Source organism: Talpa europaea (assembly GCF_964194135.1).
Source record: "Talpa europaea genome assembly, chromosome: 8".
NCBI classification, from domain to species: domain Eukaryota; kingdom Metazoa; phylum Chordata; class Mammalia; order Eulipotyphla; family Talpidae; genus Talpa; species Talpa europaea.
The window spans coordinates 49291430-49306617 of record NC_140075.1 but is presented as its reverse complement, the minus strand read 5'-3'; the positions used below and the strand labels follow the sequence as shown (position 1 = coordinate 49306617).

Here is a 15188-nt window from a genome sequence, read left to right as displayed (position 1 = left end):
CATACAGGTTGGGGGCTCAATCCTTTCCTCTCCCAACACAGGGGAAGTCTTGGTTCAGAAGGTTCCAGGCTTTCCCATGGGAGCACATCATTGTGTTTATAATCTCATCTCCTTTTAAGAAAAAGGCCAGTTTTTTTTTTCCAGAATCCAGCAGACTACAACACATAGAGGGATTCCTCACTAAATAGGCAGGTACTTAGTCTCCAACCTCCTATAATTTAGTAAGAGTCTCCTGTGTACATTTATGAGACAAATTTACTGTCTCATATTGTTGGTATCTATCACTACTTATTTCAGAAAAAACATTCTGAAAAATTAAAAAAAATTATTACTCCCTCCGACATCTCTCCATCCAAGCCTGGTCTTCATCTCCTCTCTTCTAAAGTTCAAATTTTTTTTTGCTGGGAGTCCTGAAAAAGTCACTATCTCCAACAAAATATACACATTTTCTAATGCGTATACATTAGAAATAATACACATTTTCTAATGGTCCTTCCTGAACTTGGACATCCCTCAATACCAGAAAAAAATATCCTGGTTCCTCCTGAAAAAAGGTTTGACTTCTATGCCAGATTAAATTCTTACAAATTTTTGGCTTTCTGAAACCAGAAACAAAAGCAATTTTTCAAATTGTGTCAAGATTCCTAAACCATTGTCCCCAATTATAGAATGTACCTAGACCAACATTTCAAATTGTTCATTGTACCTAAATCATTAAACTATATTGTTAATCTTGATTTAGTTTTCTTTTTATGGGCAAGGACTTATTAATGAGATTATTTTTTCCAAGCAGCAATTTGTAATCTAAAATGGGCATCCCAAAACCCACCCAGCCTCTTTACTTACCTCCAATCGGTTGACAATTTTCTTCTTAATGGCGTTCTGTGCAGCAGCGTTGGTTGCCACCCGGAGACCTTCTGCAGCTTCTCTCAGTCTTTGCTGCTGGTCCTCATTCTCAGGATTGGCTGCAGCCCCCTGAGAAAATGAAAATAAAGATTTCAAGAGGTCCAGGAGACAGCATGCCATAGACACTAAATTCATGCCTTTAATTTTGCTCTTTCCTAGTAATAAAGAGCATCTGGAGGAGAGAACCAAATGCTTCAAGCAATATCTTTATGATAAAGATGTTTCCTCTTACAACAACAAAAACAACAGTCTACCAGGGGATGTTTTCAAACTGCACCACTAAACAGTAGAAATGCAATGGTAATAATTAAACACTTGAGACCACAGCCTTGTTGTTCATGCAAATGAACTTGTGGTCAGAAATCCATGGTTTAAATGATGTAAGATAAATCTCCCTGCCCATCTCTCTTAGGAAGAATTTTATTTTAATTGGCATGATAGACACTGGTCACAGCTGAAAGATTCTTCTGTCTTTTGGCACTGGAAAATGTGAATGGGCTAAAATTCTAGCATAAACACTCAGGGAGTAGAGGAAGCAACGAGGATGGGAATGCCATGTAAGACATCTCTAAGGAAAAGTTCCAGAAAGGCCATGTATAGAAATCATATTTCTACAGAGTCAAGGGAGAGCTGGTACCCCACTGCACTGAGTTAATGAGAGAATCTGATGCCCCCATTCCTGGGCAGGGAAAGAGGAAGGCACTGTGCTGGCCTGTAGCCTCTTCCCTTATGTAACCCCACAGCCCTTTGACCATGTTTCTACATATTAAATTGTCTGAGGAATCCAAGTGGAATTTAGATGGGCAGGATTTTGAAGTAGGAAAAGCCTGAAGGTAATGCAGGGAGCGGATATAATTTTACAATACAATAACAGACTTAAAGCACATTGTCTTTCCCCATTTGCAACAAAGGTGGCAATCAAGACTTTTTGTCACAGGGCCTGAATGCTCTGTGACCAGAGCTTGATGTTTCTAGATTAACACATTTCTATGTCAGAGAGGCAGAGAAGAGAGCAGAAACACACTGATGATTGAAAAAATATTTTCTGAATGCCTACACTTTCTAAATGGCCAACTCACCAAATTTACCAATTTATAATAAATTCCTATAGGAATTCTCATTGGATGGAACAACTTGAACATGTGGACAGATGGTTTGGGCACTCCCCTTGAATAGAATCTTCTAGTCTTTCAGACTTTAATCACATTTAGCAGGCTTGATTTTGTTTCCAGTGACTAAAATACTTTATTTCTGCATGTTATATGTGAAAGGATTGTTTAGGCTATTATGGTATTCTCTTGCAAGTTTATAAAAATTTTTTTTTGGTCATTGGGTATTGTTTTAAGCTACCACCTTATCACTGCTCCAATGACACACAAACCTTAATTTTCCATTTCAAAGCAGCAGGAAACCAACATGTCTGTACTTTATCCCAATAGGGTTGCTTGGATCTTTCCTTAGTAATATCTTTTTTATGACGAATGTATACCAAATATGGTTTACCTATATTGGCCTATAATCTTAATTCCCAATTATGACATTCCTCCTCCCACCCACCAAATTTTATGTTCTTTAGCTTTCAACAAAATTCAGGAAATTCTTGCTGAAGACAAAGTGACAACTTTTAGCCAACATTTAAAAGATTAACAAAAACATTAATGTTGCTCATCTAAAAGAAACAATCAAAGAAACAATCAAAAATATCAGTGACTCAAAATAAAACAAGCTTTGGGGCTTCACCGGTGGCGCAGCGGTTGAGTGCTGGGCTGTGCCTGGGCGAGGGTCCCACAAGGCGTGCAGACCTCTCCTGCCATGCCTGCTGCTCCCCTCAGCAGTGTATTTCAGTAGATCTGCCTGTTCTGTTCCCCACTCTGGTGAATCCTCTCACACCTCTGACCTGTGCCCCAGTTCTTATATGCATAAATAAATAAAAATTAAAAAAAAAAAAGAAACAAGCTTTGGCTAACTCGGTAAACTGAGTGAATTGGCCACTGTATCATACATCTAGAAACCAATGGGCACACTAGTCCTGGCTCAGCCTGGTTTTGTGAAGGCGGATGTGAACTTGCAGAGTTTCAATTTCCTCATTGTAAAATAGGGACTGATTAAATTTTTCATGAAAGTTCTTTCTAGTCTAGGAAGTCATTTTTTTTATGAACCTGAGGGTGTACTTGAGATAGCTAAGTTTAGACAAGAAGGGGAAGGAGGAGAGGAAAAGGAAAAGAGAACTAATAAATACCATTAAAAAAAAAATCAACCACTACACAAATTCTCATATATTTTTTTGTTAAAGGGGATGATTAAGAGCAGAGGTTCCAGGCTGTGGTAAGAGTCAGTGGACAGAGGCAGGAAGTTCATGACCTGCCTTCCCTTGGGTCTCTCATCAACCATTCCCATGAGGTATTTCTAAGAACTCTGAGTCTCTCAGGTGATAAAATGGTGAGTCAGATGAGGAAAGTGTGCACAGTTCACTGGATGTCACATACATTTTAAGTGAAGAAATTCACAGGCATGGTTGAGACACACATTTCCACTAGAGGTCAGAGACAGGGTAAGATGCAGGGATGTTTTTCTGGACCTACTAAACATAGAGCTTCCATATGATCCAGCAATTCCACTCCTAGGTATTTACCCAAAGGACACAGAAACATCAATTCCAAAGAGCACCTGCACCCCTATGTTTATAGCAGCACTGTTTACAATAGCTAAGCTTTGGAAACAACCCAAATGCCCAAAAATAGATGACTGGATCAAGAAGATGTGGTACATATATACCATGGAATATTACTCAGCATTCAAAAAAGATAAACACATGCAATTTGCAGCAACATGGATGGCGCTGGAAGGGATCATGCTCAGTGAAATAAGCCAAAAAGAAAAAGAAAAATACCGGATGGTCTCACTCATAGCAGGAATCTAGAAAACTTAAATAAGGGACCAGGAAAATGAATATAAGAAAGTGAAAATCAAAATCAACAAAAAACTATGAACCAGAGACACTTTTAGGGGGGCGGGGGCGGGAGGGGAGGGATTGGGGTCAGAATGGGGGGGCTGCAATTGTATGGGGAATATAACAATAAAATTTATAAAAAAAAAAAAAAGAAAAAAAAAAAAAAGAAAATAGGTTTGCTGGTATGATGGAAACAGAAGCCAGAGTAGAAATAAAAGGGAAATCTGTTGTAAAAAAAAAAAAAAAAAAAAAAAAGATGCAGGGATGTTTAATGAAACTAATATACAAATATGTGATGTAGGGGGTATGAAGCTGAAGATCACTTTTTTATTATCTTATATTCATCTTCATTTTCTATTAATTGCTCAAGATACACAAGCTAGTTGCATAATAAGCAGCAGAGGAAAACTATATCCTTATCTATTTACAACAGTTCTTGTTCAGAGGTAGGTATCAGAATTTCCGGTGGCACTTTTTTACATATACACTCCCAGTCCCACCAGCAAATCACCTCATGATTCGGTTTCCGGAGTGGCCCGAGGCTTGTGTACTTTAACATTGGGGTCTCTGAAACAGAGCCCTGGATTTAGAATCACAGTTTTTTTGATAGCTTTGCTGTCAAAACGCACAAAGCTGATCCTTCACGCTTTATTCAAATATTTAATATTTAAAACTGCCACTGGGACTCAAAGAACAGCGGAGCAGGAAGCATTCTACTGTGCAAAATTGCAATAGTTTAGTTGAGAAGTCAAATGGAGGGCAAAGTAACATTAAGATTATGGGAAGAAAACAGGGGTAAATGAATTTTCTGTTGAAGATTTCAAGTTTTCAATTAATCACCATGTTCTGCCGAAGACCAGCCTCGGCAAAACATTCAATAATGCTGATGGTGATGGCCCAATGGAAAGAGCATCCATGAAGTAGAGACTCTGTTGTCAACAGCTGAGTTAGCACTATTCTTATAAAGAATTTCTTTCAGTTGTTCCATGACCTTCTCCTTTCCCACTTAAACAAGGTTAAATGTCATATAGTTATACAGGTTTTCAACAAACAAAAATGCAAACTCAGCTGACTGTTCTTAATCTTGAAGGTACCTTCCCCAGCCTAATTCATAAAGATTTTGATTTCAATCAGACAAATCCAATGTCATACCTTTGCAGCTTCCACCATGCGAGCTGTGGAGTCAGCCAAGAGTTTTGCTGCTGCCAGAAGCTTCTTTGAATTCTCCATGTCGATTTCCGCTTCCGCATCTGACCGCATGGCATTGACAAGGTCTGAGGTGGCCTGGGCCAGGACCCGGGCCTGGCGCACCATTTCACCTAGAGGGTGGGGTTGACAAGTCTGTCTGTGTACTAAGCTCAAGGGGAACTTTGGGGGGAGCACAGAGACTTCGCTAGTCCACTGCCAGAGAGAATGAGCCTCCATGCAGCATTCCTAAGCAATGTAGCTGCATTAGACCCAGAACTGAAAATGTTCCCTGTAGTTGCCAGGACTACAGGGAACACATCCTAGTTCAATCTTTAAATATGAGGGATAAATATGACATAGCCAAAGAGAAGCTCTATAGAGAGGGCAGGGAACAAAGTTACAAAGATTTATTTTGAATACTTATTTAGAAAATAATACTTATCTCACTTCAAAACTCACTTACACAAAAGCCCCTATAATAAACTTTTTAAGTAATGAGGACAGAAAATGTTATTTTTAAAATCTGGATTAGTTTGTATGCTAACTTATACCAGATGAGTAATATCACATAATCCACCACATTTGTGTCATTTGGCTCTCGCTAATAGGAAGCACAGAGTCCAGGGCCATGCTCGAATGCTACGATTTGCCTTGGCTCGGTTTTTCCCAATCAATTTTCTCTTCGCTCACTTTTTTCTTCCCAGTACTGGTTTTGATCTTGTTTTTAGTAATTGTGTGGTTTTATTGTACCTGTGATTTCATTGAAAATATATTTCAACTTGCTTTTAGAAGTGGGAGAGGTATAACAGTCAACATTAAAACTACTCAAATGTATGGGACTTCCTCTTCTCCCAAAGCTCATTTGAGAAGAATGCTAAAGTACTGTAACATTTAGGGAAGGGAAAAAAAAACTCTTCTAAAAGTCAAAATGAGTCAAATGAAGCTATTCTAGACCAGATAGCAGGAAAGTAAAAGGATATCAATGGAAAAATGATGAAATTTGAATAATATCTGTAGCTTAGTCAAGAGTAACATACAAAAGGTAATCTCCTAGTTCTGACAGATGTGCACAATTTAGGGAAGATGTTAAAAAGGGGGGAAAGTGGGAAGGGTAAACTGTACCTTTCTGCAACTTCTGTAAATATTAAATTATTCCAAAATACAAGACTCATTCAAAAAGGAATCCAAATGTATGGTGCATGCCTACTATCTTAAATACTTTAACATGGACACAAGTTAATTTTCCTTAAAAAAAAAAAGCTCCTTATAAAGTATGGCTCTGTGCTGACAAAGAAGTAGGAAAGCAGACCTCCACAAACCTCCTACTGGCGGGGCCGGGGTGGGGATGACAGGGTGGGGATTATGGAACCTTCTAGAAAGAAATTTCATAGACACATTTAAAATAAGAAATGGACATATCTATAGGTCCAGAAATTCAACTCATAGTAATTTATCCTACATGTACCCACAAAAGTAAACCAAAATACTTTTTTAATAACAATGCTTATTATAGTGGTATCTTTGTAAAAGTAAAACAAACAAGCAAAAAAATCTGCAAACCACCTATAAGTCCATTAAAAGATAACTGGTTAAGTAAATTATGATACATCCATAGGATGCCATTAAAAAGATATAGGTTGGCATCAAAAAAATCTCTAACACATATTAAGTGAAAATGGTTGCAAATGAGTGTATGTAACACAGGTCCGTTTACATAAAAAAGGACATTATATACGCATATACATGCAGGACTGTACGAGGATATAAAATTTCTGGGCACTGGAGATTTACATAGGTTAAGACAGTGATGGGTTGGGTCTGTGGAAACAAGTTTAAACTAACAAATTGAAAAGGTGCATTGTGTATCACAATGTTTAAATATCTTAAAAAAAAATCTTTCTTGTTGGAGAGAGACTGCCTCTCCCAGAACAGTCAATTCTTGGAGATAGTAAAGGCTCCAGCCAGGAGCATGGCAGCAAGCTAACCACCCTCCCAACCTCCTCTGTCTGGCCCCTATGACCTTAGGGGGCAATATTTCTCTGCCTCCATCACTCCAGGGCCAGGATCAGGAAACTAGATATGACCTTATAGTATAAAGCCTGCTGAAATTATTCTAACTAGTTATTTCAAAGCTGTTTATCCTCCATGCTCTACCTTTCCCATTGAAATTCCAGTAAGAGTGACGGCTAAGCTCTCCTCTCAGTCCTATCTTCTGCCACCTGGCCAAAACCTGATGCTTGGCTGTACCCTGTAAGGCATGCATGAGCCCTCTCTGGGACGTGTGAGCATAACCAACTTTTTCTTTCTGTCACTCTTGCTTCCTTCTGTGACTTTATTATATCATGTTTATGGCATAGTAACATGGACATTGTTCAAACAAAAGGGATTTACTGTCAATGTAAATGATAAAAAAAATCTAGTTCACTTTAAGTCTGTAAGCCCAGGATGGGCACATGAAGAGATTTTTTCCCAAGCCTGAGTGAGATCTTTCCAAGCCTGAGTGAGGTCTCTGCCTGAGGCAGCCATCACCTTTCTTACTCACAATCAGCACCTTAGGAAATCCCAAACCAAAATGCCCATCCACAGCCCAGGCCCTCACCAGCATCACCCATGGAACTGAAGATGCTCTCGGTGACACACATGATGGTGTCGGTGGCCTGGTCGTAGCGGCCGATGGGCTCGCCTCGGCTGGCAAACTGTCGCACATGCTGCAGGAGATCGTGCAGGGCCTGGCTGACCACGCTGGCCGCTGCGCTGACCTGCTTCAGGAGCTCACTGTCATCGGTGGCCGCCTGGCAGGCACGGACGCAGTTTTCCACAGAGCGGTCCACGAGTTTCCCCGCTTCAATCAGCTGCTCCTGGCACACAGGGGAGCTGATGGTGGGGCTCACCACCTGCAGCGAGACAAGAGTGGTCCTGAGCACTGCAGGACACCTCTTGGTTCCCAAGGCACACTGGCATTTTCACCCACTCCCTTCTGAGCTCTGACAGTTCTTTACTTGTAGGATCAGTGATTAAACAAAACCATTGCTGAGGTTTCTCATACTTTGCTATGTTATTTTCTCTCTGTGACTTTGGATGTCCTGCTGATTTAGATCTTCATAAAGGGTACATGACCATCTGTGCTACTGAAAACTACATTGATCAATTATACCTCTTCCATCTGGAACCACTGAAATGTATCTTTTAAGTTAGGACAGACTACCTAAGGAAATTCTATTTTTTTCTCCAGAAACACCTGGAACTCTGCCTCATGAAACTCTTAAGAACAGGTAGACTCTAATCGCTTCTCGGTTTTTGGCTAAGATCAAGTGAAGAACAGGTAGATTGTCATTTATCTGTGGATACTAAGGGGGTGAACAAAGAAAGCAGGAGAGAGGTCACCAAACGTTGCAAATCCTACATCAGAGGGGAAGTGCCAATATGAACCATGTCATCCAGTGGAGAAAGGGGCACCTATCATCCTCTCATGCACAATCTCAGCAAATACACATGTGGTGAAATGGAAAGGGTGGAAAGGGCATTTAAAGTCATACAGACCTTTGCCACAAATACCCTTTCTGCCATGTTCAACTTCTGTGGCTGAAAGCTACTTCTTAAAATGTAAGGACCTCAGTTTCCTGTTCATTCATTAGGGATGAGGGATGATGGTGTCCAATGAGGTGAAGTATGACACACAGAGTGTGTATACATGATCCCATAAACTCTGCTGATTATTTCTGAACCCACTTATAATGCTGCACTGCACAATGCAAGAATCCTTTGTGCACAGGTATAAATATGACATAGAGAATGTTCTACGAGAGACATCAGAATTTGCATATAAAACTGGCAATTAGGGACAGAAAAGTACCACTGTCTGACAACTTGGGCAAAGAACAAAGGAAAAAGTAAAATCTGGATGTTTATACTAAAATTCTTATCATATCACCCAAAAGAAGGCACCAGAATTTTAACACATTCTGCCTCTACAGCCCCCAAATGACAGGGCACAGAAAGGAGCATGGGACACTTTGTAGGAAGACCAGGGTTGCCAGCTGGCTCACCTTGGCACATGCCACGAGCTGGGAGGTGGAGAGGGCACACTGGGTGGCAGCAGCAATCACCCTATTCTGCAGGACTGTATCTTCAGCCACCTGGGCAACATTCTTTGCCTTTAGTACCAACATGGCAGCAGCATTGGCAACAGCTTTAGCCAAACTCATCAAAACATCCTAAGAAAAGAGAATCAAAAAGCTAGTTATTATTTTTTACACCAAATCCTTCATGGTCTGACAATAAAATGTGGTGTCTACTTAAACCTTTTATTAAAATTCCTTTTGACCTTTTTCCTTCATTACTTCAGAATAATATTTTCTCTGTTTATTTTCCTAGAATGTCAATTTACCCTTAGAGGCAATGAAAGAAAGAGACTTGCATCCTAAATAACCCAGTCTTCTATACATTCATTAAGCAACATGTATTTAAATCTAAAATAGATTAGAGGGAAAGGTTTTTATCTTAACTGCTGATTCACATTCATGCACTCAGCCAACAGTGAGAGTCTTAATCACGTCTCCTGAATAGGTGGCTGATGTGATGAAAAGGCAGAGAACATATCCACAGGCCACAAATACTATGTGCACAGGAAGGATATACTTCACGGACTCCGAGATACCATGCCCACTGAAACTTGAAAATTTTTCTGTTGGATTTCTATTTTGCACACAGTTCCAAGTAATCACCAGCAATTCCGCTACATCACTGCCTCCAGAGGGCAACGTTGAACATGAACAGACAACACCACTAGCTCAGAAGCTGAGGAGTGCTCTGAAAATAAGTTATTCTCAATGCTCTGTCACCTTCTGGAGAGGGATGAAATTATTATGAAAAGTGGAAATACATAAATAAAGTAGCTAAAAGGCAACCTCATTGATGATGCAAGGCACTCTAAGCCTGTAAAGATTAGTTTACATTTCAACTCAACAGAAAGGCATTCTGCCTGCAGGATGGAGAATCCTTTGATTTAGCCCACCATATTTGTCACCCATCTGTGTGACCTGAAGAATAACCAGTCACATTTCATTTACTTCATGACTTTTAATACTGAAGGTAGTTTATTTGTCTTGGAAATGCCTTCCCAAACATATGAACCATTTTTATTTTCAACTAACATGTCAAAGCTTTCTCCCAGAGGAAATGCGGTCAGAAGCCTTTATTAATTCATTAGATAATGAAAAGTGCTTTTGATTCTGAATGCAAAGGGCACCCACAGAGTCTTTACAACAAGATATTTTATGGGACAATGTATTAGAAAGAGTGTTCAGACTATATACAATTTTGTACAGAGCAAAGACTTTATATTATCCAGACGAATCACAAACCCATGAAACTACCAGGTAAGCAGATTTAAAAATGGACAAAAATGCAGCAGTCTTAAAAAGAATGATTTAGCCCAGCCCTTTTTAAGCCCTCTGATGCTTACTGGATAGCCAAAGGAAAAACGAAAGCCCATGGTACCAGGAGTTGAAGGTGCCTTCAGAATGGGGCTGGCACTCATCTGCCACATAACTTGAGAAATTGCATACAATGTGACCTCTACAGTTACAGTTCTCTGACACGGATCTCAAGGCTCGGTGAAAACCCAACTGGAATGTCACAAACTATATAAAGGATTTTCAAAATCAACTTTCCAAAGTGGGCCCTCAGGTGACCTAAATCCATCTTTTCACACAGGGAATTTGGTCATGCAGACTCATTGTTCTAAAGGACTTTGCTTACACTTGTTTAAAGAAATTCTGTTCCTCATATTCATTTTGTCCATAAAACAAATACAGTTAGAAAGAGAACGTGATACTACAGCAATAGTTGCTGACAAGGCTTTTGTCAAAGTTTTCAACAAGACCACTATTATGTAGCCTGTGAAAAATAAATCTTTGTTAACTCTGGGAACATGCAGTACATTGTAAACCCAAGAAAAGCTTTGAGACAGGATCTCAAGAACCAGAAAAACAGTAAGAAATCCAATGTCAGTAAGCCAGGGGCTCTCCTTAACTGGAGGAGGTTGTAGGATCACTTTACTGCTCTGGTGTTTACCCAGAGACCTTACAGAAATGGAAAATCCAAGCCAGGCCCTTCACAGTAAGGGATCCTCCACACAGGAGTGTGCCCTGAATGTGCGCCCGCTTTCCCGGCACATCTAAACAGAAACAAACATCAGGAGGCAGGGTTTGCATTTACGCAAGATAAAAACAGTTTGTCAAAAGACTAAAAGGAAAAGTCTTTAAAAATACAGAGACATATGAGATGACTTAGAGAACTGTGACTTTGCCCTCAATCTTCCCATTGGAGAAAACAATAATATTTTTGAGGAAAGTGAGTTGACCACTTGAGATTTGAGTCGAGTAAACCAGCAGAATCTCATTTGCCCAGTCCCTAAGTAGGTCTCTCCCTACAAAGAGTTACTTACTCTCAACAGCAAAGGGCAGTACAAGGGCAATTTGGGGATCTGACGAAGCGGAAGTCAGAATAGGGACACAATTAGCTGGATTTAGTGGGCTATATTTATGTGTCTGCGGTAAATTCTGGTTTTAGTTAAATTATTGCTGGTCAACCCAACATAGAAATGGTTTCCAGGAATTCTCTTCCCACCCATCATGGGCCTCACCCTCCTTCATGACATGAACAGTCACGCACTGAATATCTTGTTGTATTGCAGAGTATGAGTGAGTCCAATGGTCCCAGCACCACAGGCATGTGGAGAGTAGGGGAGAAACAAAATACCTCCATGGACAAAGGTACATATTTCATGCATCATGAATATATGGTCATAGTGTAACTGAGACAAACTGGCAGATGAAGTTTGGCAGTTCTTGATAAAAGAGCATGCAAAACTGCCACCCATGAAGCAAGAAACTTGAAAGCTAGAGGAAAGCTGAATGATGTTTTCATTCTAAATTCCCAGTGAACTTGACATAGGAATTGGATAAGGTCATCTTCCAAAGAATCTGGCCCCAAATGGTAACATTAAACAGCTTAATTTGAATGTATTTATATTACTTATAAAATTAAGTCTTAAGAGGCAGAGTAAGAAAAGAGAAGGGCATCTGCCTATAAGTATATGGGAAGAAAAGATCATCTTATTCTGATGTTTCCCAATAGTAGGCCTCGCAACTCCATCTGTGGCAGCTGGGAATGGAAGCAGACAAGTTGAGATCATGTCTTGGCTGGCAGCGCATCAAGCCAGCTGCAGACAGAGGCCACAGCTGTTCATCAGAGGACAAACAGCACATGACCTTGGTATTACAAAAGAAGGGTGACAAAGACTTTACCACTCTTGTGGTTTTGGCTCAGACTCACAAAGATCCACCTTTGAATACTAAGGAGAGTCTACACTATGTGTGAGTGCAGAGTATGGGAATGCATGTTTCCCTCTAACATGTGGACTCAGAATGATGCAACTAAAAACTGCCTCCCCACAAGACTGCTCATGAGTTGATCATTGTGAAGGTTGGGTGGTAGATATGGGGGGTGGGAGGGACATGACATTATTCTTTTCCTTCTGTGTTTAAAGAAAGCCCAGCAGGTGAAAATGCATGATCTAAGTGAAATGAGTTTTTCAATGAAAACATTTTTTTTTCCAAGTTAACACAAAAATACCTCACTTCTAAGATTATCCCCCTCACTCTTATTCAACAGAATTCAGGAAGATTTGGTTTTTCATGACTGTCTCCTTGTTTGGGAGAGCAGCACTTAGAATCCCTCCCAAGATTGTGGGCTGTAAACAACTTACTTGGAATCGCTCATCAGTCTCATTCTCTCCGATATGTCTCAGAAGATCCCCACTGGCTTGTCCAATGCTTCCAGCAGCAGTCAACACTGTCTGTCGAGGCTGTGAACAATGCACACGTATAGGTTGGAAAGAGAACACATTTCTCACACAGCGCCATCAGACAGAGCAGTGCCCGCAGAGGAGTCCTATGGTCCTGGTTCCTCCTTCCCCTACATGAGTCTCAGATCATGAGGCAGGAGATGTAAACATCTATAAATTTGTACAAGGAAATGCCCCTTGTCTCACAGGCCAGCAACAGGTAGATAGATCTGTACTGTTCAAGATGGTACTCATTCAACTGGTGGGTAATGATGTGGACTTTAGGGAAATTAGGTTGCAAAGTGCCATCTGTTTCAGTTTCTGAGCTTGCCTCTAATCAAGCACCCTTGCTGGGAAAAGGGAGGATACTAAGTAAGAAATCACCCAGTCCCAAAGTTAAAACCATAATGTCTGCATCCAGTTCAACAACTTAAAAGCTTACAGTGTGGTAACATGCCTCAGTAGGATGCAGGGAACAGCTCAGGAACCAAGAGTCTCATGGTATCCAGATATGGCACCTGTCTCATCAGAACTCAAGTAACAGCTTGCCCCAAGAGCTTACCTCTCCAGAAGTGGGCTGCACAGCTTTCAGCAAGTCTGACACTGCTCCAGCGAGGGTCCTGGCTGCTCTGAGTAAGTCCTCCCCACTTCCCACCTCATCATCCATGAGGGCCGCCAACAGCTTCACACCCTTGGACATCTCCGTCAGGTTGGAAGAAATGGTGGTGATTGCACATCCTACAGCTGTGTAGTCAGTGTCTGCAGGGTCACCTGGATGAGAGAAGGACCAACACTATCAACATGGTGGGGAAGGCTGAGGAGAGGCCAGGTAGGCAGGAGGAAGGTGGGTACACTGGCAGCAGCTTATCACCCCCATCTTTCAGGGTTCAGACACAAAGTGCTGCGTACCCACCGTGAGAGGGACAACCCTGTCTCCAAGGTGCTGTTATTCAAAAGGTCCTTTCACCCTGAGGCCACATAGGTTGAAATACTGAGCACAAGGCCTTTCAATAGTTGAGGGAGGTTAACTTTGATCCTAAAATGCTGACACTTCACAGGGAAGCCAAGACACTTCCTGGCCCTCACTTGACTATGTGAGGCTGGGAGTCACGTCATGTCAGGAGAAATGAGGCAGAAGGCACACAGGACGGTCCATTCACTCTAAGCCCTTTTCAGACTATAAGCTCCCCAGAAGGGAAAAACTAGCCTTGATACACCTTAAGGTACATCCAGTATATTGATGAACAATGAGAAGAGTCGAATAAGAGCTTTTTAATCATGATGCATGATATAGGCAAAAAGGAATGAGAAGTTCCCTCACATTTCTCCTGGGTCAGTGGGAGAAAATGCCTGAAGTACTCACAGTACCTAAAAATAGATTATCCTCTCATAAAATGAAAATCTGTTATTTCAATCAAAGAATAAGAATTTTTCTTTCTTTTTTTTCTTTCTTTCTTTTTCTTTTCTTTTTTTTTTTTTTTTTGCAAAACCACAATACATCACAAATCCCTTGAGTACTTACCAGCCGTGAGGTTAACAACTGAAGCTGTTCCAGCTGTGATGGCATCCACTTGAGAATGGATTTCATGTTTGGATTCGTCAACTTTATTCTGAACCCATACCCTAGACGCCTGCAAAACCAGACAACTGCATGACACAACTGCTGCATAGAATTACCCAGGAAACCAGAGAAGTTGCACCATGAGTGAGACCAGCCTTTTGGCTACATGTTTCTTGCTGGGCTTCCACCAATGGGGCCCTTAAATCATTGCACACAATGTCATTACCAGACTTCAGGCTCGTTTATGGATACAGAATGCTATGTAAATCCTCAGTGTTTCTTACACTGATTACTTTTTCCTTTTTTAAGTTCTTAAAGAGAAAAATCCAATGTGGCTTTATTTAGGTAAATTCAATCAAAAAAAGATGAGGAAAATTAATGTCTCATAATACATTTGACTCATAAACAATGTCTCATAAACAACTGTAGCAAATTTTCAGCTTGTTTTTAAGGGGAAGGGGCTAGGATGAGGATGTTTTGGTTCATCAGTGTTCTGAGTCAGCACAAGGAGTATTTCCTATTACAGCATGAGTGTCATGAAGATGTGACACCTTTCTTGGCAGGATTTTGCAGGGGCAGGGGTGTATCAAGATTCCTGTTCTGGATGCAACACCACCACTAACAACTGATAGGGCTTTGGAAAATTCATCCCCAGGAGATATGTCTTATATTTCTTCTACTGTAGGAATTCAACGGTCCTTAGAAACCTTTCCAGCTGAGATTTTATGTTCATT

At 40.7% G+C, this 15188-nt stretch overlaps 1 protein-coding gene across 3 annotated transcripts in view; it reads right to left on the bottom strand.

The window, feature by feature from the left end:
- The window catches only part of TLN2 (talin 2), a gene marked incomplete at both ends in the record, with an annotated part of 183432 nt that overhangs the window by 122297 nt on the left and 45947 nt on the right, over positions 1-15188 (bottom strand). For all 3 annotated transcript variants that reach the window (XM_084240393.1, XM_084240394.1, XM_084240395.1), the window contains 7 exons: positions 847-975; positions 5009-5175; positions 7644-7938; positions 9091-9258; positions 12816-12914; positions 13456-13664; positions 14416-14524. In XM_084240393.1, the coding sequence (XP_084096519.1) occupies positions 847-975; positions 5009-5175; positions 7644-7938; positions 9091-9258; positions 12816-12914; positions 13456-13664; positions 14416-14524 (1176 nt within the window). The remainder of the gene's footprint in view (positions 1-846; positions 976-5008; positions 5176-7643; positions 7939-9090; positions 9259-12815; positions 12915-13455; positions 13665-14415; positions 14525-15188) is intronic.